This window comes from Mytilus edulis, chromosome 10 (assembly GCF_963676685.1).
Source record: "Mytilus edulis chromosome 10, xbMytEdul2.2, whole genome shotgun sequence".
In the NCBI taxonomy this organism is placed as follows: Eukaryota; Metazoa; Mollusca; class Bivalvia; order Mytilida; family Mytilidae; genus Mytilus; species Mytilus edulis.
The window spans coordinates 51726506-51753572 of NC_092353.1; the positions used below are offsets into that span (position 1 = coordinate 51726506).

Sequence of the window (27067 nt, forward strand, 5' to 3'; positions counted from 1 at the left end):
GGACGGTCTATTTAATTTTCATCGTGGTACCCCCTTTTCTATTTTGAATGACATTTGGTGTCTTTCGGTCTTTTACACTTTTCTTAACATCTTTTTTAAGCAATTTTTTTTCAGTTTTTTAATATCTTTACACTGACTAAGAGTACAATAAAATTATTTGTTGATGGCGTTGCTGTGTTGCATTTATTGGGTAATTATTGGCATAATTGCTAACATAGTAAGTGTCAAAATATTTGTATTTCAAAAATATTCAATATAATATTTGTTGAGTGCATTTATGAATGTTTCAAGCACTGTGTATGTATATATAATCAATAATTTGGACAATACCTGTGCAAAAAGCAAACATTGTTGTAAAGTTTAGAATACTCAGCACGGCATCCATTGTTTGAAATTTTGATTTTGCAGAATTTAAACAGGTTTTGTTTAATCTTGGGACGAAAAGTAGTAATTACTTAATACTGAACTTTTTAGTGGGAGTAATCGGTTTTCAATAATTGCATTGAATTGTCATAAGAAATTAAATGTTTATTTTTGTGAGAGGCCTGATTTCCTTTCTAAGTTATTGTCGCAGACGTTCAGCGATCACGTTGCACTAAATGACTCTTAACTCAATAAAAGATCCTCGTTAAGTAAATAATCCCTCAATAAAGTTTTGAATGTTGTCTTTAAAAAATAACAAAACTGTATTATTTGAGTACCATTGAAAAGAGATGTATGTAGCATTTATTTAGCTATGAATGAATAATGACAGACAGTTTTTGAAAGGATCCAATTTCGCTTACGCACTGTCCAGAAATACGGATAATTATTCAATAAAATTGAATTTTGTGGTAGACATTCACAGTAAATTTTAATCTTAATTGTGTTCCGAAATAAATAAATATAGGCGAGTGTGCATTAAATAAATATTAGGGTTGTAAGGGTTAATTCATTTCGAACGGTTGTTATTCTAAATATAACAATAGGTTTTGAATACTATTAATTGATTTTTCATATTCAATATTTTTCAATAAGTGTCATAAACTATTTTGACCTGGACAAACAGATGGTTTATAATTTTATTCAATGTTATGCCTCGTGTAAAGATAACTTTTTTTAAATGGGCAACAAATTAAATAATGTGAAATCTGACGCATTCTGAAAGCATTTTTATTACCTATAGCAAGCATTTTATTGTGAATCCAAATTACCTTATTAAGGACCAACAATAAAAACGGAAGAATAAAATGAGAAATGAACATCCAGGAGACTTGAATGGTAAAATATTCATTTGTCCTTCTTTATGATAATGTGTCATTTCAAATTTGGTTCATACACAGACACAGTAATATAAATTGAAAGATTTTCGACTTTAATTTATCCAATTTTGTGTGCAGTCTATATAAATATGCAAATTTGCTTTATCATTTATTTATTTGTTATTGAATTGTACGGAGATGCCAGGCGCTTTTTAATCACACCCATTAGTATATCTTTTTGTCCTTATAGAGTACTTTCTAGAATTTTCAACAATGCATATTGAATTAAAAAAATGTATATTAGAATTTCCAAACTAGTTCTTCTCAACTTTAATTAAAACTAATGCCAATCTGAAGAATACCGAATACTTTATTCTTACTTTTTCGATTCAAAACATACCTATCAGCAACTTCCAAAGTTCATAAACTCTGCAATCAATTAAACGCAGGACTTCGGGAATGTCCGGAGAGCCGACAACCTTGCTTCGGAAGTTGACCTATCAGATTTAGAAACATCATCATTATGATGCAAACTATGATATATCTTCAATAACATAAGTTAATCTCAATGTGGCTCCCTATTATCGTCGGTTTTAGAGGACTTCTTTACTAGATGACAAGTGAAAAAGATCCCCAACCCCCACCCCAACCCTATTTTCAAAAAAAAAAATCCAATGGTCGTATCCTAAATTGAAGGGAAAGCTCAAGCACGTGCACATAATTTTAATGACGTAAATGTGAAAAAAAAATCTATCCTGCGGTTGAAAAATCACCTTATTAAAATGTCTTTATAGTGTCAAAAATTTTGTTCTTTGCTTTCGAAGTACCTGAATTATGTAAAGTTTTGACATAAATTGAACAAATCAAATCAAATTAATACTAGTATTCGTATTTAACCACAATTATATTCAAGCTGTAAAATGGTCAAATCCTGACCTTGACCTGTCTAATATTTACCACACATATATTAGAATTGTCTGTTAGAGAACATGGTACATACCTATTTGGTGTACAATGGACATGATTAATAAGATGTATTAAGGATGAGCCTCATGCATGCATGTGACTATTGAAATTGTACAAATATGTCTTTTATTTCTGTATACTTTGTTTTTTGCATAGTTTGAGATATATGTGCGGGGGGGGGGGGGGGGGTCATCATATGGTAAAATTCATTTCAATTCAATTTAAATGAAACAAAAAAAATTGATTGGTTGAAAAACATACTAAATGCTGATTGGTTCATATTGTATATCCGTCATTTGATGATTTGCTGACTTGTTCATAAATTATCACATTTCTTGAGTATGAATCTCTACCCTTATATAGTATGATGATGTTGAGTTTTTAAATGTCATGAAGAAATTAACCGTAATTTTCGTACCCTTCTGTGTTGAAGTATTGAAATCCAGACTGACAGCACGGGTCTTCGACATCCAAGCAATGAATAAATAGGTGATGGCAACCGTAATTTAAGCGAACTGTTGCGAAACTTTCACATATTTTGACTCTATGGTTTCCATTTTTGAATTTGAATGTTTCTGATATAGGCGCTGCTGGCGAACCACATTTATAAAGTGTTATTTTTATATAAGGCCCCATTTGACTGTAATAGTAATATTTGAAAATAGTTTAATGGATCAGCTAGAAGATCACGATGTATATAGGGTATACAAAATGGGGAGACAACTCGTCTGGGGAGACTACATGTAAATGTCACTTCTAAAAAATTTAATTCACGTATTAATGAATCATATACAAGCCACATAATTCTCCAATAATTTATAAGAATGTGGTGTGTTACTTACATTTTATTTACTCAATAGGCGATTTTAATTGTGGTGTATTGCTCATCAATTGATCTGTCAAATGACTGTTGAAATTTCAAATAAATTTATTAGTTTTGCAAAAAAAAATAACAGTAGCAGGAAATCTCCAATGGAAGTCATAAACTGTTAATAATATAATATTTCCAATCCCCCATCCCAAAAAAGACATTTGTAGAACATTCTATTATATTTTCAAGATGTTTTCCTAGAAAGAAAAAAAACATTTTATAAAAAATCATCTAATTTTTAATGTGATATATATAATTGAAACTTTGCATATTTTAATTTTAAATGTGTGATAGCACTATAACTTACTTTAAAAGAATTATAAAAATAAGAGATATGGTATGACTTCCAATGAGAGAACTCTTCACCCGAGTTACAGTTTTGTAAATGTAGTTAATAAGTAAAATAATCAAATTTTCTGGTGTAAAAAGGGTTAATTTTGATAGACTGATCTACTAGATTTACTTCGTTTTCACCATAATGATAATTTAATTTACACAAAGAAAACAGTGGAATATTGTAGATGAATTACTATTGGAGTGTATATCTTTTTCGTTTTTAATATCGGTTAAAATAGACAAGGAAATGTCTAATTAGAACAACTGAAACAAGACTCGGAATCACACAAACGTGAATAGAAAAAAAAAACTGCATTGTATTTGAAAAACAAGAACAAAAGGTGTCTCTGAACATTTGATTCATAAAATTTAGCCTTGTACTTTACTTTGATATATTTCCAAAATTAGAAAAAAGATTATTTAAACAACAAAGACTAGATGTTCAATTGGTCAACTGCTTGTTAAAGGCAGGATGTGGCAAGGATGTATTAATGTTCGGACAAAACATACGCTTGTTCATGTATCATTTACAACTATACAATTAGTGTAACAAGCTTTACTTTTCCTTTTCTTCTATCAATTTTCGTTTTGTTTATATAAAGTTGTCAAAACATCAACTTCCGAGAGATGAAAAAGAATTGAGAGTAACATCTTTAGGGAGAAGTCATTAATTTTACATGGGGAAATGAAAGATTTTTAAGGCAAAAAAAAACATTATACAGACCCAAGAGTATAACAAAAATAATATTTTCATTTCAGGATAAAATTAAACAAGAGAAGAACAGTCTCAAAGTTACTTGGATTGAAAAAACAAGATCTGAGATTGTACCACCAAAAACCTGCATTCTGGAATTCAATGCTCCTTTAGAGGACAGAAATAGGTATGTATCATTAAAACAAAAAATTCAAAATTTTGTTTGGCACACTTGATGATTGTTTTTACGTTTTAATAGTTTTGAGTTGGTTTTTTCTATAATAAAGTCTGTGATCTGTTTTTTCTTCTTGTTATGTCCATGCCAAGAACTTGTTTTTGATTAGCTGTTATAAAATTAACCTTTAAAGGAAATAACAAAAATGGCTACCTCTTCTCGTCATTCAGATGGCTGGTAGTGTGCTCTTACGATTGTGTTCTGCTGATAACAGACGTTACTTTATATCATAAGAAGTTAAGCTATTCTTGTATAACGGTACAATACTCCAAATATATTTCAATTTTGGCAGATACATATGAGTTATTCAATGCTATTTTGAAAGTTAACGTTCATTGCAACAATTTAGCTATTGTTGGAAGCACACAAACTTAAAACTAGTCAATGAAATAAATTCATAACAATTCCAAAAACTGATATTTTGGCTATAGATACACGATAATAAATCAGATGGGAATGGATTAGCATATATTATAAGTAAAAAAAAAACATCATATATTGCTAAGTTAAAAAAAAAAGTCATTTGGTATCGCAAAAATTGTGCAATGTACGTGTCAATGTGTGACGCGATATTTGGAGCTATTTCATCAAAGTTATAAGGATAAACTATAAATATTTTGTTGATGTATCACACAATATTAACATACAAACATGTTGATTTCGTTTTCTCTGTGTTTATTTCAATGTATATTTCAACATTGCAAGGACTGTTATGTACGTATCGTTAACGATGTTTCAATACCTAAATTACAATCTAATGAATATTACTAAAGAATTCCTTTTATTTTTTTTAACAAATATTCAAAAATGCATTTCTAAATATGCATTTATATACAAATAAGTTGGCAGATTTCTTTATGATTTGTTCAAAATGCATACAGCCTAAATGAATATCCTACTGGTTTTAACGAATTATATACCAACTAAATCGAATCAAGATCGTTTGATGTTGTTTTTCAAAGAGACCAAATTTCAAAGTTCATTGAATATTTATTTTAATAAATATTCCTCATAACGTGTGTTATATAAGAAAGGGGCGTTCATTCGCCATGCTGATGGTCAATTTTGTATTAGTAGTCTGCGGTATAATATCATTGTACTAGTTTGACATCTAGTATGTGAAAAAGTTCTATTTTATAGTTTTTATGGTCAGAAATAAACATGTTTGGAATCTATAATTTATTCAAACTACAGTTTGAAATCTATATTTTATCCGACCTACAGATGTTGCTCTCATGTAATAAAACCTTGATGTTTTATTAAAGCGGAAATCCAATTTCGCGGTGTTTTGGATCCAAGTAAAACTAGATATAAAATTATGGACAGGTATATTTAACATATCAGGTAACTATGCCTGATCTAATCACGCATGGTCCCTCATCTAACGATAAGCCGGATTAGAAATAATTATCTCCTGTACACATGTGTTTTCTAACTTGTAATTTTGTAAGCTTCGCTGCTCTATAGCCATTCATTTTCAAATTTAATACCTGACCACAAATATTATTATACACTTAAAAGTTTACCGTCCCCGAACCTTTATTGTTCTGTATACTTGTGCTTTGAAAAGTAAATATTAATATACATGTATGTGTATAATTATTTCTTACACACGAAAGAACTGTTGATAAGTTTGACATAATTGTCCTGCAATATCAGATGGTAAAAGTAGTAAAACATAACACCAAACATGTATTTAGCGGTTTCAGTCTTCATTCTGATGAAAAGTTGAGTTTGTTGCGCAATTTTTATATTTCTATGAAGTACTTGTCATTCTATTGGTTGTCACTGAACCCGTGAAAATATCCCCTCTTTTTTTGACGTACGACCAAAGGCACTCCATGGTATTTGTTAAAATTTAGCAAAAGTGTGTCTCCGATATTTGGCTTTCGTATGGTCCCCTGGTAAATTTTCCCTTTTTGAAGTGCGGTAAAAAAAACAGCGACATATATTAATGATTTGAGTTAAGGAAAACAAACTCTTTAGTTAGTAGTTTATATGTTGCTGTCAAAAATAAAAATGATGTACAGCATACCGGTATGTGGTTCTTGGGAGCAGTTGTCCACAGCATTATTAATCGGACTGGAAATGACAATTTATTACGGTTTGTAGTACATGTACTTTGTCCTGTTACATACCTTTCTAAAGCAACAGGAGAGGGAAGTTCATGTTAAATCACGTCACATTCTATATGTACCTGTCCCCAAGTCCGGAGACTGTACTAGTATTAAGTGGTTGTCTTTGGTTGTTGACTGTCATATTTGGTTTGAAGCTAGATTATTGTTTGTTTTTTTCATAAGTTGGTACAATTTGGAAATTAGTATGGCGTTCATTATCACTGGACTAGTATATATTTGTTTAGGGGCCAGCTGAAGGACGCCTCCGGGTGCGGGAATTTCTCGCTACATTGAAGACCTGTTAGTGACCCTCTGCTGTTGTTTTTTATTTGGTCGGGTTGTTGTCTCTTTGACACATTCCCCATTTCCATTCTCAATTTTATTGGTTTATTCGTATGAATTGTTTCACATGTTGTCATGTCAAGAAGGTCTTCTGATGTTCTGATAATTGTTGAATGCCGTAGTTGCTAATATCCACGTCATTTGAACTTCTTGTCTCGTTTGCAATTATACCACATCTCCTAATTCTTATATATTTATAATTTTTTTTATTGAGATTAAAATAATATCCGACAGAAAAGGATTCCTCCTCCACTATTTTATTCACTAGATTGTTGTAGTCACATGCAATAATTAATTCACCATAAAACTGTCATGGTAACTTTTATTAAGATTTAATGTGCTGTATATTTTTAAAGATTTTGTCGAATGTTTATCTTTATTCATTATATGTTTATTTTATGGTCCAGAAAGGGGGAAAATTAGCTCAACATTAAATATATAAAGTTGATTATTTAAAAAATCTCATACAAAAATAATTGAATTCGTTTCACCTTTTCTTCTTCCTTTTGGAATCTTGAAGGGATATATAGCTTCGAGGTTGAATACATGTCAGTCATTATTTGTCTATAAAATGTTTGTTAAAAATGAAATAAAACGAAAGATAAAATACCAACGAGGAAAATCAAAAACGGTTAGGTTGAAAAGAAACAAAACAACACCATGACAAAAAAAATCGAAGCTCTAGAACATAGTGCTGATACCAACAGAGAGTGAATTTAATTCTTGTGAACTCATTAATTACAATTAAAGAACAGCTGAATACAAACGTTTCAAAAATAAGTTAAAAGAAAAACTTATTTTTCACCAGGGGCGAATCTATGCAGTTTTACTAGTTTCCGTTCGGGCCGATTTCGGCTTTTAAATACTTAAGTATATATATGTTGCATATTGTTTGTTTAAAAACTTGTTTTTGATTTTTGTTTGTTTACAACTGTTTAAATAATACGACAAGATTTGATGCTTAGGAAACTGGTTCCAGTTTGTAAAAAAACAAATGTTAAACAAGTTTGGGGTTTGAACCTTTTTCGGAACCAGTTTTGAAGAATAAAACAGACGGTTTAACAAACACCACTAAGGCCGAAAACAGACAAGAGGCAAAAAATTGACTCCCATAGTCGAAGGTTTGTTCCGCGTGCAAAATGTACTTGAGTGTGAAGAGTAATAAAGATGATAAACAATAAACTCAAACCTTATTTGTTCAGAAATAAACTATGATTTCTTCAAAATCTTAGATTTATTGGGACTATATTGCACTATGTATTTCAAAGAATATGGCAAGAACTTTTTTTTAAATTTTGCATTGCATGATAATGCTTCAAACTCGATGCTTGAATACGTCTTCAAATCCACCATGTTTTAATATTGTCACACACTTGACTCACACACTTGACTTTAATATAAGATCCGAGTTTTAATTATCAAACCTAGGCTGACTTTATATGACGTAACAGTGCTAAAAGGTCATGATTTGAAGATTTTAAGGTTGTTAAAAATCATGCAAAATCTGTCAAATTTTGAATTCGAGTGTTTAATTTCAAATTTTTTGAGAGTATTTATCAAATAAGTTGATATTTTGAAGTTGAAACAAATTAAACAGCCAAAGAATAGTTTGTATTGTCCATGTTATGAAAAAGAAAGCCAAGTTTTGAACCCGTCACTCGGTTTCGGTTGAAAAGCTTGAGAGTGGTATCTAAAAAAATACATGTATAGTTCCAAACTTGTGATTCAAACATGAAAGTAAATAAAAAAGTTGTCAGTGAAAAAAAGAAACTCAAATATGAAGTTAGAGTTCTGACAAATATTCTTAATATTGACAATGAAATTATCATAACTGTTTTTATTTCTTTAATTCAACTTCAAACAAATCGTTAAATATTTGAATAAGCTGCATTTATATGTTGCTAAATAATTGTGTTATTCATAATATTTTTATCTTTGATAATTTAAAATTTCATGCAGGGTTGAAACATGAAAAGAAAAAAACGTTTCGTGGATCGCGACAAATTGACCGCTGCAGACGTTAAATTGAGTAGCGCGTGATTTAGTTCAAACTGGAAAAGCAGACGACAGTAAAAAAAATGCAGTCTGTACTATACCTCTAGAAACTGCTCGTTTGACGTAGTCAAGAACAAATACCAGATGGACAGTTTATTTTCTCATCAGTTTTGTGCAGTTAACATTTTTGCGCTGATAACAATTTTGATTAATGTAGAGTGTTTAATATCCTACTGTTCGCTTGCATAATTATTTCATCTTAAACAGAATTTATCTTTTCAAGATGAATACAAATCTACTTGATATAGACCATAAAAAGAACATATATTTGAAGTACAAAAGGCTTTATGTAGTATCGCTGTTAGGTAGCTTAGTGCTGCAGTTTGGTACTGAGCAACAAAATAATTTGAAACAAATATGGTGAGTGTGTGTGGTAATTATAAAACCTGCACCTAAATTTAACTTCTCCCTCAGGTATACACGTGGGATGTCCAGCTCCATAAGAAAAACTAACATATTGTTTGGTCTAGTAATTTGAAATATATAACAATACAAATATAAGTTGATTTAACTTCTGACACTGGCGTTCATCTCCCAATTTAGGTTGGGATTGTGTGGCTTGATCTATCTTTTGTTTTCTTCTTAATGTGTTCAGATTACTGATCTTGTCTGTTCGTCTTTTCTTATGTTTTCAAATTGCTGGCAGTCTTTCTTTGACTTATGATTTTTTATTGTCCCCGTTATTTTATATTCATACATGTACCTACTTTTAAAACAAGTTCTTCATCCGTAAATTGAATACAAACACCTAAAAATAGTGTATGTCTATAAATATGCTGGACTATGTAAGGAAACTTAATTTGAGGTTTTTTACATAGAATTCCAATGTCTAAAACAAAACTAGATTGAAGCAATTTTGAGCAAATTTTTGTTCCGGAACTCATGCTACTGAGATATCGCGACACCAAATCGCCTTGCACTATGCCCGACACGCTAGAACTCGACATACATATGTAATATTTGTGAGGGCTTGAAGTATAATACTTTGATTTCACATATCGAATCATTTTGTTTACCTCAAAATTTCGAGGACGAGAACATACCAGGAAATTTTCAACTCAAACTGAAAGAATATATTGACTACAACAATACTGGTTTAACAAAAGTCTTTCTTCATTAAGACAAGATTGGAATGTCAATGCATTATTTCAATTTATCTTTTTAATTTATTTAAAGAATGATATATGGACAACGGAACAGTTATGACTCACTTAGCAAAGGTGTTTTACTTGACGTTTCTTACGCAAATCATGCAACATTAAATTAAATTTAGGGATTTACACAAATGGTTTGTTGGACATTTAAGAACAAAAAGATAAAAATAATCAAAACAAACGAATAAATAGTCGAAATTGATAAGTAACTGATGCGTTTGTACCGAAAAATAACTGTATAAAGCATATATCACTTACACGAACTAAAGCTTTTTTCATTATCTGCAAGAAATACGAGAAAACAAAAGGATTACTATTTAAAATATTTATGCACGATTAATTATACTGTTATTGTATTCTGATTGAATTCCTCCATTTTACGTCTTATGTGCGTCTTTAAGGTGGTACCCAACACCTAGACTAATATTAATTTGGCTCGTTTAATTTTCATAAAATTTTGATAATTTTACTCTGACCCTTTTACAAAAATATAAAATTTCAAAAAAACGGAACTAACCACTTTATCAGAAAAAAAATCATTGGTTATATCTGTTTGACAAACACTAATTTTGATCATGGGGAAGCTGTATATTTCCGTAACAATACTACGTGATTATAACGTGTAGCTGATATTACAGAGTTATCTCCCTGTAGTGTAAGGTACTACCTTAATCATTAAAAACAATGATCATTCATATACTGTCCGCAAGTTTAATTGTTTGCTGTTGGAAGTTATTCATAATTTTTAACATATATTTCTTAAAATCCTAGCTGCTATAATTTACTGTGACCCATGTTGGTCAGACGATGCTTTCGTATTTATACACCCCTGGTTTTAATATTTTTGGTTTAAGCGTTCCTAAAGAACTCATGCAGAGTCAATCCTGAAATTGATCAGAACGCACCAAGTTTAAACTAGGAACTGTTAGTATGTTATTTCGTGCAGGGAACCGTCGAAGTTCTGGTACTAAGCACCTGACCTACGACAAGCAATTAACTGACAAAATCTATTAGTATGGTAGACATATACATCAAATTGTACAAGAAGTCCATTACTTTTGATGAAAGTGCATGGAAAATAAAAATTAAGTTTATTGTTTAATTTGTCTTGTAACGCTCTTTTTTTTTTTGCATTGACGAAGTTTGATTGGCTGCAAGTGATATTAACGAAGTTTGATTGACTGCATGTAATGTGACGATGTTAAATTGACTATATGTAATGATACTTGCATGTATAACTGTCAATATATCTTATCAAACATCTAATGCAATAAATAATGATCGAAATTGCGTACTTTACTTGGTTTTCCCACTGTTTATCATGGTCACAGCATGTGACATTTCAAAATGTAATTCTCGACAAATTTTAAATTATAAATCATAATACTTGTTGCAGACATATGCCGTGATTGACAACTGCATAAGAATTGAATTATAAATTTTGATATCTGCACAAAAAATTATACATATCTATGTAAATATAACATTTTTATCTATGAAATTAAATATCGATAGATAAAAAAATGCTATGATTCATTAAATATGTACTGTTATCTTATTGTTTTTTGTTTGACAAATGTATAAAATATTAAAATTTGGTAACTTAAAGCGACAGTTGTGAAATATGAAATAATGTCAATAAATTCAATTCTTGTTTTTTTGGGAAAAGTCAAATATTATTTGTTCTTTCTGGTCAATCAGAATAAAGTGAAACATAAGTGAAACATAAGTGAAAAATATTGTGTCATCTATTACGCTTGATGTAGATTCCTGGACTAACCTTAATCAAACACACCCAATACCATAACATTAATTTAGATGACGAAAAACAAAAGTTATACATGGGGAGCTGTGTAACCATAAATGGCATAGAAATAATAACAAAAAGTCTTTGTTCTCAGTTTTTCCTCATTTAGTTTGATCATGTCTACATTTTTGTAAAAATATATTTACATTGTATATCTGTTTACAATTTGTAATAATGTTCGTTGTAAATACCCTACAAACATTACAGACGTGGCCAATTATACCATGTAGGAAGCAAGTGACCCTTACAATCCACGAACATTGATATACTAGTAAACCATAATATTATATTAGAGTAAAATGGTCAGTTTTTTCTGCGTTCTGTATGGATATTTTAACATTATAATGGTTTACTGCGGTCAAAAAACATAAATTAGTTGTTCTGCTAAAATTCATGTAACACGCTGTTTGGCTAAAATATTGTATGGATTATCCTAAAGATGAAAGTAAATAATTATGTTACATTACATAAAGTAATAATAATTATTATTGTAAAAATTACTGCTTCGGCGCTCTGTTTATTGGTAGTGTTTGATTTAAGCCTCATTTGTATAAACACATAGTCGAAATAATTGCTGCACTTATGTGTCACTGAAGAGTCTAGGCGAAACGCGCCTCTGCGGCACCAAATCATAAGCCGGGTGCCGTTTAGCCTGGGGTCCTGGCTAATCTTGTCAGTATACGACGTGCAGCTAGATTGGGCCGGATGCCAGGCTAGGTGCCGTCGACGAGTTTATTCATGGTTGCAATGGTCGTCTTGCAGTTCTTATGCAAAATAATATATGAAATATGTAATATATGAAATATGTAATATATGAAATATGTAATATATGAAATATGTAATATATGAAATATGTAATATATGAAATATGTAATATATGAAATATGTAATATATGAAATATGTAATATATGAAATATGTAATATATGAAATATGTAATATATGAAATATGTAATATATACCGGGGTACCGGAATTCTATAACATTTTTGAAGAAAAAAATTAGCACATGGAGAAATATTTCATTAAACCAACGCGAAATTTTAATGTAATAGTCTATGACATCTTGTTGACAGAAAAAGGTTTAGTTACCCGAATTACAATAACTATGGATAAAGTTTCTTTGAATAAGTCACGATGGAAAATATCATAAGGTCTAGAATTTGAGATTTCACTCTATTATTAAAATTCATGAATAATTTAGAAATATAACACTGTTGTTAAATTTGCACAGTTGGAATGGAAATGTCTGAGCAGTTTTTGCACAACACGTCAAAAGGCTGTTATATGATGCTCTTATTGTTTTGCAAGATTGGCGTAATCTCAGCTTTTGATATAATCAGCATAATTTTGCTGCACTAAATTGTAAAAAGCTTCGAACAAGCATTTGAAAACCATCTTGATGGGTGTGTTGCCTTACGGCTGTTATCCTTAAAAAATGAGATAATGAATAAAAGTTTTGTTTCGATATTGTATAGTATATTAATTTTCTATGAGGAGGGTTTGAGATTTCGTTGTAGGATGTGTGCCTTTATGCATAATAGTGTGAATAGGATAAACATTATTCTCTTTTTTTTTTAATCTGATATGTAAATATATCCTATATACAATTTTAAGTTCTGAATGATATAATTATTTTATTTTTTCAATTAAAAAGTAATTCTATATATGTATATAATTGTCTTGTCTCGTTCTGAATCTTGCATTATGATAGTACACCCTTATCATTATTTTACCATTTCACTTAACTTTATGTCAGAATGACCCATACTTTGCTTTCCATTTGTATCTAGCCAAACATTATCAATTTCACCCCCCTCCCCCTCTATCAGGATAATGTTAAAAATTATGCAATCACATTAGGCCATAAAGTTACGTAGAGTAATTGAAGGATAGGCGTTAAGAACAGGCTCCAGTAGAATAAATCACCTATACACAAGACAAGGTCTATTATTCCGAACAACAGGTATACATTTTATATACAAAACTGATGATACCTCATGTTGGGCTATAAATCCCGGAACAATGCCGGGACAGAATACCCGTTGTTAAAGTAATTACACTGTATTGACTTTTACATTATAAAAATAACAATTGCAATTTTTGTAATGAATGTTATACGGCACATAAAGGCTAAATTCATGTCAAAATGTGTTTGTAGTCTTATACAACAATTAGTTTACTATAAAAGAATCGTTCATATATTTTTTTTAAGGCTGAATCTTACAAATTTAAGTTCCTTTTTATGAGAGTAGATATCAGATTTTATCTTTTCACACCGAAATTAGATACCTTCATGATTAATAAATGTTAACAGTTAATCTGTGTTCTGAAAATATCTTTTATAAAAGGATAAGTTTAATGACTGATAAAGGTTATCGTGTAACAGTTTTGCAAGGATGTCAGCCTCCGCCTCTATTGTTTTAATGTTCATCGTGCAGTAAAAAGACTGCGAGCATGTAACAGATGCATCTTTAGAGCCAACTTGTTGAATCATGATTCACAAAAAACGTTATGAATCACGATTCACAAAAAAAAACGTAATGAATCATGATTCACAGAAAACGCAATGAATCAAGATTCATAGAAAACGTAATAAATCAAGATTCACAGAAAACGCAATAATTCATAACTTACTGAAAACTTTATGAATCAATTAATCATGATTCACAGAAACGTCACGGTAATGAATCATAACAAAACGTGATTAATCGTGATTCAAAGAAAACGGAATAAATAATGATTCACTGAACAAATGAATTTTATTTGCTTTTGAAAGAACTTGAATAACAAAATTAACCAGTGACAAGGTAACACTTCATGTAATTACACCTTATGTAAGAATCCTAGATTTTGATTGGTTGATAGCCAGTGTATTTTTCACCAATTTCCTATTATCAAATGAATATCGTTCATTTGTTAACGCCGGCGCGGTATATGCAAAAAGGATATGCCTTTTTTACCCTTTCTGCCGTGGTATTTGGCAAAAAATACTCTATCCGATTAGACGCTTTTAACGTCACGATCATCAATGCGTTTTTGAACGTTAACATTCGGTGTTATTAAACAGATATAGCATGTTCTTGAGGGGTATTTGCGAAAAATACCAGTCTTGAGAATGAATTTCGCTCGCCTTACGGCTCGCGAAATTTAACATTTATTTATCTCGACTGGTATTTTTCGCAAATACCCTTCCTTAACATGATATATATGTTCATAATACTTGGTTATTTATAGCTGAAACTGTTCATTACTTTCCATTTGAGTAACTGGTCTCACTGGTCTCTTTGGAAATTCCATATTTGGTTTTGTCAAAACTTGCGTTTTTTATTTGTACTCTATTTTATTCACGTTGGAAAAAGTATATAGCTATCGTAATATACAGTGAATTTACTACAGCATTAGAGTTTTTATCATAGCAAGCACTAAAATATTATACAGGATAAAATTTATAAAAATAATTGACAATCACATCACGTTAAAGAGGTCATATACATATAAAGTGTACGATTTTTGACTGAAAAATATAATGAGGTGAAAAATATGAGATTTCATTTTTTTTTAAATTGTTCATGAATAATTCAGTTATAAGATATGATTGTTAAATTTACGTGTTTTGAATGAAAATGTCTGAGCAGATATTGCATAATGCATAAACTTCTTTAAAAGACTTAAATTTTATGCTATCCTTTGTTCTTCAGAGTTGGCATGCTCTCTAATTGCGGTTTCTCCAATTCCAATGCATCTCATCTTTTGACAGACATAAGAAAATTAAAATTTCACACGAGGATTGCAAAAACATAGTACACGAACGGATTGAAAACTGTTTTGTGTGACATAAGAAATTCTTAATAATTTTACATCTGATTCTTTCTTTTCTTCTCTGAAAAACAGGTGTCGGGTGATTCAACCTAATGTGAAAATTCTATTGTATCCATTTAAATTTTTCACAAAACAGGGTATACGGACGGGTATAAACTTACCAAAGGTAAGGATATATAAAATGTTTTAATGCAAGCTTTTATATCAGTTAATCGGCGTCGTAATTTAAACATGATACGGAAGATATATAAACATAATGGAACCCGTGGGACATTTCAAAAGACTATAGATGCAACCTACCCAGGGCTTCTTTTAGGTCTTTAGTGATACCTGACCCGCGGTGATACCCGAGTATTCGTCGGAATTGCGTGCTCAGTGACGACTATTGTCCGCTTCAATGATGAAGGTGCCCTATCAATGACACATAAAATTCTCATCTCGTATCAAAACTGCTTGTTAAACCACGTGGAACGAGATTACAATAGAGAAGGAGAATATTGTTACGGCATTAAAACTTTATTAAAGTCCACCCTGAATTTATTAATGTATATCTCTGTCCTGTTTGTTAGTCGTGTTGTATGCTGGAGGCTTCGGTCACATTAATAAGGTAGGAAGGCGAATACAATCTTGGTTTACTTTTATCATGTCATCTCGAAAAGTTATAATAATGTTTAAGTTGTTTATATATATATTTTATTTGTTTTTAAACTTTGAACACTGATTATATTATTCATACATTGAGATATTTTATTATCATAGTTGGTTGTAGTTGTGAAAATTTAACTTATATGCTCATATAACACTTGAGTGGTCAAAGAGTTTAATGTATAGCTGGTTAACCGGAATTTATTTAAAAGCAGCGTGCATGTGGATATAAAAATGAAAAAAACAATAAGTTTTAGTTGCAACTTTTCTAAAAAGTTGTATGTGCGTTGTTGTTGTCACCATGTCAGATAAAGAAAATAAGCATACATGTGCAACTAATGTACGATTATAGCTAGGATTAGATTTTCTTTTGACTTAAGATTACAGACATGTTTTTTATCAACTTTATATGACTTGTATCTTGATTTCTATACAAAGATATATTTTACCCAAAGTTAAACCAGCAACATTTGTTTACGTTGTTGTAATTTCTGCATAAATCTTTTGTGATTGTAACTTTCAAAATAATGTCCATATATGGCGAAGGTTTTAATACAAATAAGACGCCATGTTTGCTGCAGCTACCGGCTTGTCTGAAACAGGTTACTTCGAATACCTTTTTGAGTTTAAGGATTAGATTAAAAAAATCAACTCGACTAACTTGAGTGACAACCCATTATACTGACTTGAACAAATAAAGAAACAACAGCCAAAATTTGTTCAGTAAGACAAAATCTGGATCAGAAGGCAAACTGATTGCTTAGTTTAAGTGAATCAATGCTGATCGTCGATGTTTTAATATTATTATTTTTTATCCAAACAGAGAACTCACTTTAAATCAAGTTTTCCTTAGTCGGTAAAAACATGAATAATAAATATCACATATACTGTCCCGTTCGTGTCATATCGTTTATTCGAACTTCTGTTATGTATTTCTTAGCATAATGAAAGTTAATTCGATTTTATTATCATATTAATTGAGTTACGAATAACTATGTAACTCATTAAGATAATTGCTTGTAAGTATAAATAGGTAATGAGCTATGACCGGTGGTTAGGGACAGGGTTTTGTTCATAGTATGTGTCAAAATTGGTTTCACTAACAACCACTATACAGATGGCACTTTATCAATTATTCTTTTATTCTCTCATTTTCATTGTTTTCTTCTGTTGTATAAGTCTATACATTTCTAAAGGGATTACAGGTAACATACGGGGTAAATCTGATAATGAGGAAAATAGATAAAAAGCTTACAATGTACTTCAACTAATGACCACTGACAGATGAATATAGAAGAATACAGCAATGGCCGGATTGACCTGTCGAGAACAAAACAAATCTTTCATGTCTCAGTCGGAATCAAGTTAATACGCCAGGAATTGAACAAATCTGGGATAATTAGTGGAATCAGTTTTTTTGCTTGAGGAAAGAAACATCCCACTGATAATTAGACATTGCTTTAGCTATTGTTAGGTCGGGTATTAAATTGCTCTCCTGGTGATTTAGGTTTTGTTCGATTCGCTCTGTCGCCAGGTTATGTGAATGGTCAGATGAAATCGTTGTCAAACAAGTTTATTAAATGGTCATTTAAAGATTTTGTCAATCAAATGTTGAGAAAGGACATTATAATTGGTAGAATGAATGATTCAGGACGAGGGGGAAATTCTCATCTTGAATGACCGGGTCATTTAATGATGGAGACTTCACGGTATTAAACACATTAGCACTAATGTGTTTATATTTGATGGCTGCAAATGCTAATGTTTTTATTATATTCAAAATTTTGTTATTTTTCGTTCACAGTTTTGATAGAGTTTAATTGTTTATGTTAATTTAACTTCTGTATGTCCTATTCATTTGAAACTCAGATTTCAACTATATAAATTAAATTCTAAGTATTCATTTGAAACTATAAAGTTTACCGCACAAGAAGCGCTAACTTGCTTAAAAATATGTTTCTTGTTCATTTAAAGTATATTAGTTGACAATTCTTGTCTTGATACTTTGGCTTTTGTTTTTAATCATTTTAGCTATAAAATCGGCTTCTTAACTTGCTTAAAAATGTGTTTCTTGTTCATTTAAAGTATATTAGTTGACAATTCTTGTCTTGATACTTTGGCTTTTGTTTTTAATTACTAGCTATAAAATTGGCTTGTTTCATGCGACTGCTGCATTACTTATCTTTATGAATAGACAGTGGTTAGTAATTATTTGGTCTCAGTTTTAACGAATATCGTTCAAACTGTGTTTTCAATTCTATACTTATATAACTTTGGAGACTCATATGGCCATTTTGGTGGCATTGTCATTTTGTTGTAATACCGTGGCTACATAACTTTAAAAAATGGTCGTTGAAGTTTTTATCATGATTATTATTTTTTTTATCATGTTTGACTCAAATGATAATTTCATATCATACTCTCACTCTTTATAATAACTACTGCCTAGTTTTTATAAGTGAATGATAAATTGTCTGTTGTTTATCATTGTCAGCAAATTGTGTTAATAGGTTATTTTATCAAATTTTAGAACATGCAGTTATGTTTTTGGACAATTATAAATATATTACTATATTAACCTTTTCACAAATATAAATGTTGAATAATATTTTTTCAATAAATTGAGAATGGAAATGGGAGATGTGTCAAAGAGACAACAACCCAACCAAAGAGTTTAATGTTTAATAGATACAACCAGATGAAGCACATTACCAGCTTACAGAACCCCATGATAGAACTAATTACCATTCATAAGGCATTGAAAAAAATAAATATGTAAAGTCACGATCTGTTAAATTGAATTTTTTCAATTCAAATTTGTTCCCTCTCCATGGGACATTGGTTTTCAAGGCATTATGCATCTTGCGATTCAGTACGCCCATTTTAGGTATAATGACCGTAAATTCATTATTAAAAAAATAATTTATTCGTGTGCGTTGAGGAAATTTCATCCCTATTTAATTATTTTTAATAGTGAAAATATTACATTTAACTTCACAATTCATATTTTTAGAATATGTATGATTGAATAATTTGTCGTAGTCCATGATCAATCTTAAAAATTCCTTAAATTACATTTGAATGAAATGTAATTTAATGTTGAATATATTTATTAAATTACTCAGTCGACAAGTTTATCTTCAATTACTATATATAGGTAGTATAAGATAGGTCAATCCATCAAAATTTGTCTTAATTTTATGACTAGATAAAATATCTCAAAAATGTGTCTATTTCACATCGTTACGTAACGTTTGTCAACACTTTGGCCATTTGAAATTAATCACAAAATGTTGACTAGTAATTACATGTACGTGTTTAAAAAATCAGACAAGTTCAAAGCTTTGTCTGGATATGTTATATATATTTTTTTATTGTTGTCAGTTTCATACATAAGAACACCGGACATTTCTAGTTAAGCAAGGACTTTGGAATTTCCTCAAAGGTTTGATAAAATTCTTAACATTCTTAAACCTTTTTATTTCCTCGTGTGATATTTTTACCTTTCATTTTCTGTTGAGATTGTTTAAAACTGGTCGATTAAATTTTCAGTTGTACATGAAATTTGATATCAAAAGTATACATCAGAGATTGAGAAATTAGAAATTAAAGTAGTTTCAAAGTATGCATATATTTTACTTATTTTATTATTATATTATAATACAACTCTCCAAATTTTCTTAATACTTTCATAAATTTATATATAAGTGGTGACAACTTAACTTTAGCGATTGTTTGCATGTAGTAAAGAATGCAAGTTAGCCTGAAAATTTGTATTTGACTGTTTTGTTTCGGACAACTGTATTATTCTATGCATAAGATTCTTAATTCTTCTGGTAGTGATGGAGTAAAAATGGGACTAGTCTTATTATTTTTAAATGACCAAATATCTTTTCAAAATTAAAATAAGACCGTAGTAGTAGTGATCTATTTGAATATCTATGCTTACTTTTATCTCAATCTGTGACCTGCTTGTTCGGTCTTTGATGTTTCAATCGGATTGGTGTCGCATATGTTTTGCACGTGTAACATATGTATTGAAGTAGCATCATATGTACCAAATCACATATCGATCATGAACTCAAAATAAATAAATTTGCAGTGCCGAACAATTCGACCCTGCTTGACTGATATAGGTTGATGACACCTTAAGCGGCTATACAGCCCTCGAACGGTCGGTCCGTTTGACAGTAATTTTTCATTGAAGGGCGATCTTTTTTTTTCTGTCTCTCTATTTTTGTTTTTAGATTAGAAGCCGTTCACGTAGATTTTTTGTGAGTTTGAATCTCTTTTAGATTAGATGGTTGGGACCATGTCATAAGAAGTTAAACCTTATAATATTATTATAGCACGAGATTTATTTTGGTGGATTTTCGAGGGTCCTTGTGTACAACTGCCCTATGAACTATTTACCATTCTTCTAGTTTGAAGAAAAATACTGTGGCATTCGGCAAAAAGTATCCTTGTAAATCAAACCAATTGTCATAGCTGATTTAGAGGGTGGTGGGGTTTTCAGTTTTGGTTCTACGCGTTTGTTCGACTATTGTTGCATCAGTGATCGAATCAGACTAAGACCAACAGGAATCATAAACTGCATGGTACCTATTTACGACTTTGGAATTTTAGCAACATTTTTTAAATAATCCCTCTCTCCAAATATATAACTGTTGATTAAAATCCGGAATATAGGCCTTCTATTTTTTTGTATCAGGTGTTACATATACATTTTTACTGTCTTTGTTTAAGTATTCATAATATGGTGTAAATGATGAAGAATTAAGGTAATAAAAAACAGGTGCATGTTTTATTTTGCCTAGCGTATATACACTAGGCTATCGAAGAAAGGTGTCATGTTTTAATTATTATAATTTATAAAATTAGTCTGCATATTACAAGTACCTGTGTCCTGGTTTATATATACAGATAACGTATAAAAACTAATTTGTCTGAGCTTCAGGGCCCTTTGTTTATGTATAGCTAAAAGTAAATATTTCCTTGTACCTAAATCAACTTGAAAGAATTTTATTTTCAATTGGCGAAATACCAGGGCTGTGAATTTTGCTGCCAGAATCAGCTATAGCCGGACTTGACAAAACACATATGTCTCGTTTTGTAAAAAAAAATGTACTCGCAAACGTTTGTTGAATATTTTCGTAGTTTTAACCTTATTAAAGCACGTTTAAAAACTTGTATTCAAGTTTTAAATTATGCTTAATGATATTGCAACTGGAGCAGCCGTCCTCATTTCTCTGGCAGCATGTATGGATACAAAAAATAGCAACATTTAACTTACTTAAAAAAAACATGTTTACCCATATGCTTAGAGGCAGATTGTAATTATTCTTAATTAAGTATAGTGGCATCTGAAATTAATTATTAAATGTAGACACATAATTACATCAAAACTATTAATCAACTGACAAGCGATAAATTCAAAATACAGAGTGACTTGAAATTGTTACACAATTCCATCGCTCTTGGTCATACGTGTAGGTGTCCAGAAGCATCGGTTTTGATTGGCTGCTTAAATGAGCATAGTAAAAAGGTTAATCGGTTATATAATAGTTCGTCTGTGAAGGAGATAATAGGCTAACTCATATGTATATAACTTTGGCACAGAAAATTAAAAAAATAAAATGCAAAGGTTTTCGACGGATACTGAAATTGTAAGTTTTCAGTCAAATTATCTTCTCTGGTCTTCTGACTCGGTTTGCGGACAATATGCTACCATCACTATTAATAGATTTAGCTGCGCTGCGCATATGATAAATTTAGCTTTCTGTAGCTTCAAGTCACATTTCCTCTGCAGAAGATTTTCATTGCTGTTTGAACAAAAGTATTCAATTAAGTTGATGCTAACTTTTTAAGGGCAGTTTTTATTTCAATGCGTTTATTCATGTCTTGATGCGCAAATTTTAAATTTGATTCCTTGTAATGAAGTGACAAAAGATTGCGTGATTATCAATAATGATATGCAAATTTTTTCAATTTTTGGAACCATAAATGTAAATTTGATATGATGCAGCTTGTCCTTTAAAACTTGCTTCTAGGCACGTATATAGAAAACACTCTAGTTGATTATTGTCTGTTGAACAAATCGAGCACACCTGTAATAAATTCCACGACTTTATAATAAAAGCAAAAAAAGGCTGTTACATTTTTCTTACATTAAAGTGTCACCATATCAAATTCGCAAAGGATGAATAAAAAAACAAAGCAATGAATATTAAAAATTAATGCGAAATGTCGAAAAAAACACGGCATGGAGTTTGGACCTCCATTTTGTTTGCTTACGTGTACTTGAAATAAGAGAAGATAGTTTGTATATCAATAGGCTTCTGAAATCATGACCTTGCATGACCTTTCGTGATAAAAAATATTTTTGTCATTTTAATCGCTCAATAGGTTTGATATCAGAAACAAATAAAGTGTCGGGTTACAAGAATTTGTCGTGTTACAGTCTATATTGTTTCTTCCTGAATGAACGCTTTGTTGGGATGAGTTCCGCTTTAAGCTAGGGTCGTGCGAAAAAAAGTTTTGTAATTTGTACTTGTATATATACATATAATTCGTATTCTTCAGTACTTTATGTTATTTGAAAAATGGTCATGTACAATTTTGTACATTTCCATATATAAAGCAAGAAAGAAAACCAACTGAAAAATTTCGTACATGAATTTCAATTTTGTATAAAAAGATAACTTTTACATACAATCCAAATTAATGTAACAGAAAGTTGCGGAAAAGGGGAGAAACACGATTTTTTTTTTTAATACAAAAGGACGAAAATGATCAAAACTGAATATCTAATACAACAAAAGGCACACTTGTTTTAATAATTTTTTTTACAGGACAAATGTATCTTTAACACAAGTCTCTTTTAATAATTATTGGTTTGTTTTAATCCTAAAAAAAATAACTAATCCTTACAAATCGAGAACGCCGCAACATTTCTTCGTGTGTTCATTTACTTTCTTGAAGGGACTTTTTCTGATGTTTACTAAAAGATTTGTTTTGATTAGGAAAAGATTTTCAAATGAATAGTTAAATATTTAGTAAGTAAAGTCATCGATTATTGACACAAGACTTAAGTGGACAAATATTGTAGACAATAGATTAAACACACTGTTGTGGTGTAGTGTTGATTCAACAGGACTTGTATTTACCTACAGGCTAACCGTTTCCCTATCTATAGCACCTTTTAAAAACTTATGATTGGATTAAAGTCACTTTTGATGACATTTAAATATTAAAATAAAACAAATAAAAGTGAACATCTTGTCTTTTTTTATTACATTTGTATCACATTTGAAAAGGTGGCGAAAAAGACTCAAGATGATTTTTTTGAAATTTGTATTTTTTACCTTCAAGAAAATAATTATTTTTAACAGGCGTTTATATAAGTTATTAAATTATATGTCCTTGATTTAAAGAATACATTGGATGTTAGAACTTGTGTTTACTTATCTTATTAAAAAATAAACAAAAAAATATGACTTAAAGTTAAAAAAACAAAACAATAATGTTCTCTGGAATTGAAATCGTAATTTTATTAGCTTTTAATTTTATGCAGTATGTTTAAAAGATGACGGATATTAACATTTAATGGTTGGATGGAGTGATGTAATTTTGTCTAGTCCAATAGCCTATCATATGTTTCAGTTGACTTGTAAACTAATTTGTTTACAGGTTTTGAGGTATTTACCTCGAGATATTGTTTCTATTTCCGTAAAATCATCATTAATATTAAAATGTCGAGTTCTATCTTTACCAATAAAAAATTGACAATGCATCATAAACGTATTACCTGTACAAAAATGCATTAATTATAAACAGGTAAATGATTGACAGCTGACAATGAAGGAATCCCGCAGGGACATTACTTTTGATCGCATTGTCAGTTTTACATAATATATAAATTCACAGTATGTAGTTTTTATTTCGACTGGACTAATTTGTTCGAAATTTTCTGTCCTTTTGTTCAATTGTCTACTTCAACACGCCGAATAGCAGGCGGCGTAGTACCTGAATTGAAATTAATAACCCTGGATCGATTTTATATGGACATTGTAGGTTGCTTTTTATTCGAGACATGCGCATTGGATATGTTGACGTATTAGAAACTTTAAAGCATTATTATTAAATATCTAAATCCGATATGAATTGGTTTTAGTACAGATTTATATTCATATGGAGTATAACAACGGTCATTATAATACATTAAACTGTAAAAATATTTTTACTTGCAGTTCTCGTGGATAAAGACCTTTCGAACGAAGTTTAGTTCAACGATGGTGTGAAGATCAAAACATGGTACATGACATGTGACAATGTTCACCGCAATGATCAACCCGACAACCGAACTGTTGTTTGTCACAGAGAATATTTGACACTCGTTACAAACACTAATTAAGGAATTATTAGCAGATAAAGCTTTCAAATCATACGGACAAAGTGTGAAAAACAGCAGTGCAACTTTTTAAGCATATAAACACGGAAACTATTCTTGTTGGATCATTTTGGATATGAATGTACAATGATGCACATGGAAAATTAGTGAGTAGGTTTTTTAAAGAAAAACTTTGTGTATTTGAGACGGAATCAAAAAGTATACGTGAACATTACAACGAATATTAGTGCATAGACATATTAAAAACTACCCTAGTGAGGACTTAGTAGAAATATTTATGGACATGTTAAAACTACACTAGTGAGGACTTAGTAAAAATATTTAGAGAAAAATATCATTTTTTAATAATTTACTCAGAAGGACTTGTATCTAAATTTCCAGACAATAAAGGAACAAGTGCAAATCAAGATAGCTAATGTGAACTTAAAATTTGATTTTTATTGTGTTATGCGGAGATCTCTAGCCATAACAATGACGGGTATCGCTTTTACATTTGGTGTTTTTGTTGGACTTTTAATTCAGCTTCCCGTGATAACATTACCCACGAATGACCCCCGAGACGGAGTCAGTTTTCATATAGAAGAATTAAAAGCAGGTCATTTGATAGATGGCCAAAATGAATTGAATAATGTATTGGACACATCAAATACACAAGATGACAAAGGAAAAATTGTTGATCAGTTTCAACCTGCCGGCCATAGAAAACAACTTTCAATCAGTAATCCTCTAAGTAGCTTGAGACCCTCTCGACACGGTGTTGTATTTGCAAGAAACAATGGAACATCGGATTATATTGAACCTAATACTCTTCAAACCGGTCGAATTATTAATCATTACCAAGATCAAAAGCAAAGTAAAGGCTCTTTACACCAAGATGGATTAACTAAGGATACGCAAGCAAAAATTACGAACGCTGACCTAAATGTGGTTTCGCCAGAAAATATTGTTTCTGAAATTTTCTGGACAAAAAATGTAGAAGATATGTGTCCATCAGGATTTAACAACGGTGATCATACTTCATGGAAAGACAAAGTGAATTCCGTGAAAATCGTGAAAATGGGAGAAGGGTGTGGAAGGATGCAAAATAGGATGTTAACTTTTCGTGACGCAAGCAAAGCATGTGCACGATATCGTCTCAACACAGACCAAATGCAAGGAGAAATATACTCTTATTATCTAAGCAAATTATTAAAAATTGCAAATGTGCCACCATCTTCCTTAAAACTTTTAGATTCTAAAAGTGACCAATGGTTATCTGTGCGGCCAGAAATAGCCAACGCACAGTGGCCAGACGATAGAGTAATAATAGTAACAAAATGGATAGATAATCTCAAACCGTCTTTCATTCCTCCCGAATTTCGTGGGGAGGACAAAAACTTATATCCGAGCTCAGAACTCGGAAAGAAATCCAAAGATTCTATATGTGATTTACTGCAGTGGTCGGATTTAATTATTTTCGATTACTTGACAGCTAATTTAGACAGGGTAGTTAATAATATGTTCAACAAACAATGGAACGACCAGATGATGAACAGTCCCGCACATAATTTGGAGAGAAGTACCTCCGGTGCTCTTATATTTTTAGACAATGAATCGGGATTATTCCATGGATATCGTCTGCTAGAAAAATATTCATCATATCATAAATCTTTATTAAATTCATTGTGTGTTTTTCGAAAATCGACGGCGTCCGAAATCGAACGTCTGCATCTTTCTGGTAGTATAGGTGATGAACTTCATAAACTATTTACAGACAATGAACAATTTCATAGATACATACCAAAAATTCCACGCAAAAATATACAAGTTTTGCAGCAAAGAGTAGATGATATTTATAATCAAATTCAAAGATGCAGGACGAAGTTTTCATGAAATTAGAATCTTTGTTTCTATATACATTCTTGCCAGATTAATTTTGTTGTTTTCGCCCCCTTCTAAAGGGAAATTTGTTTTGTATTCATGTTTTTTTGTTTGTTATATACTAAATGTGCTATGTTTTTCATTGAAATATTTAATATTTTCAAATTCCATAATTTCATCATTTACATTTATTAAAACTATTTTTGATATATAGATCTTTTATTTTCTCTTTACAGTTGATACCTCTAAAATATAAAATTGAGATACATGTACCTCTAAAAGCATGATTTATAGTGAAATTATGCAATGGCGTAAAAGTTATTCCTTCGAAAATAATGGACAAGTTTTTTTGGTTGTAACTGAAAATAGAAGCATTAAAATGATTATTAATTTTTTTTTTAATTAATAAACAGTACCTTAAATTTTTCTTGCAACAAAAGGTGTTTTTGTTTTGTTCCATTTATAGTTTTCTTTTATTAATGTTTCACCACGGTTTTCCTAATTTATTTCTAAA

General features: G+C 30.6%; 1 protein-coding gene across 5 annotated transcripts in view; it reads left to right on the forward strand.

Annotated features, from left to right (window-relative positions):
* Positions 1-26762, forward strand: part of LOC139491450 (four-jointed box protein 1-like) — a 46556-nt gene extending 19794 nt beyond the window's left edge. For 2 of the 5 annotated variants that reach the window (XM_071279147.1, XM_071279149.1), the window contains exons 2-3: positions 4174-4295; positions 24533-26762. In XM_071279147.1, coding sequence (XP_071135248.1) covers positions 25141-26565 — 1425 coding nt within the window. In that variant the 5' untranslated portion in view covers positions 4174-4295; positions 24533-25140 and the 3' untranslated portion in view covers positions 26566-26762. Of the gene's footprint in view, positions 1-4173; positions 4296-15710; positions 15805-16121; positions 16246-19704; positions 19729-24532 lie in introns of those variants that run through there. The other 3 variants (XM_071279151.1, XM_071279150.1, XM_071279148.1) reach the window with 3 other exon arrangements.
* The last annotated feature ends 305 nt before the right edge of the window (positions 26763-27067 follow it).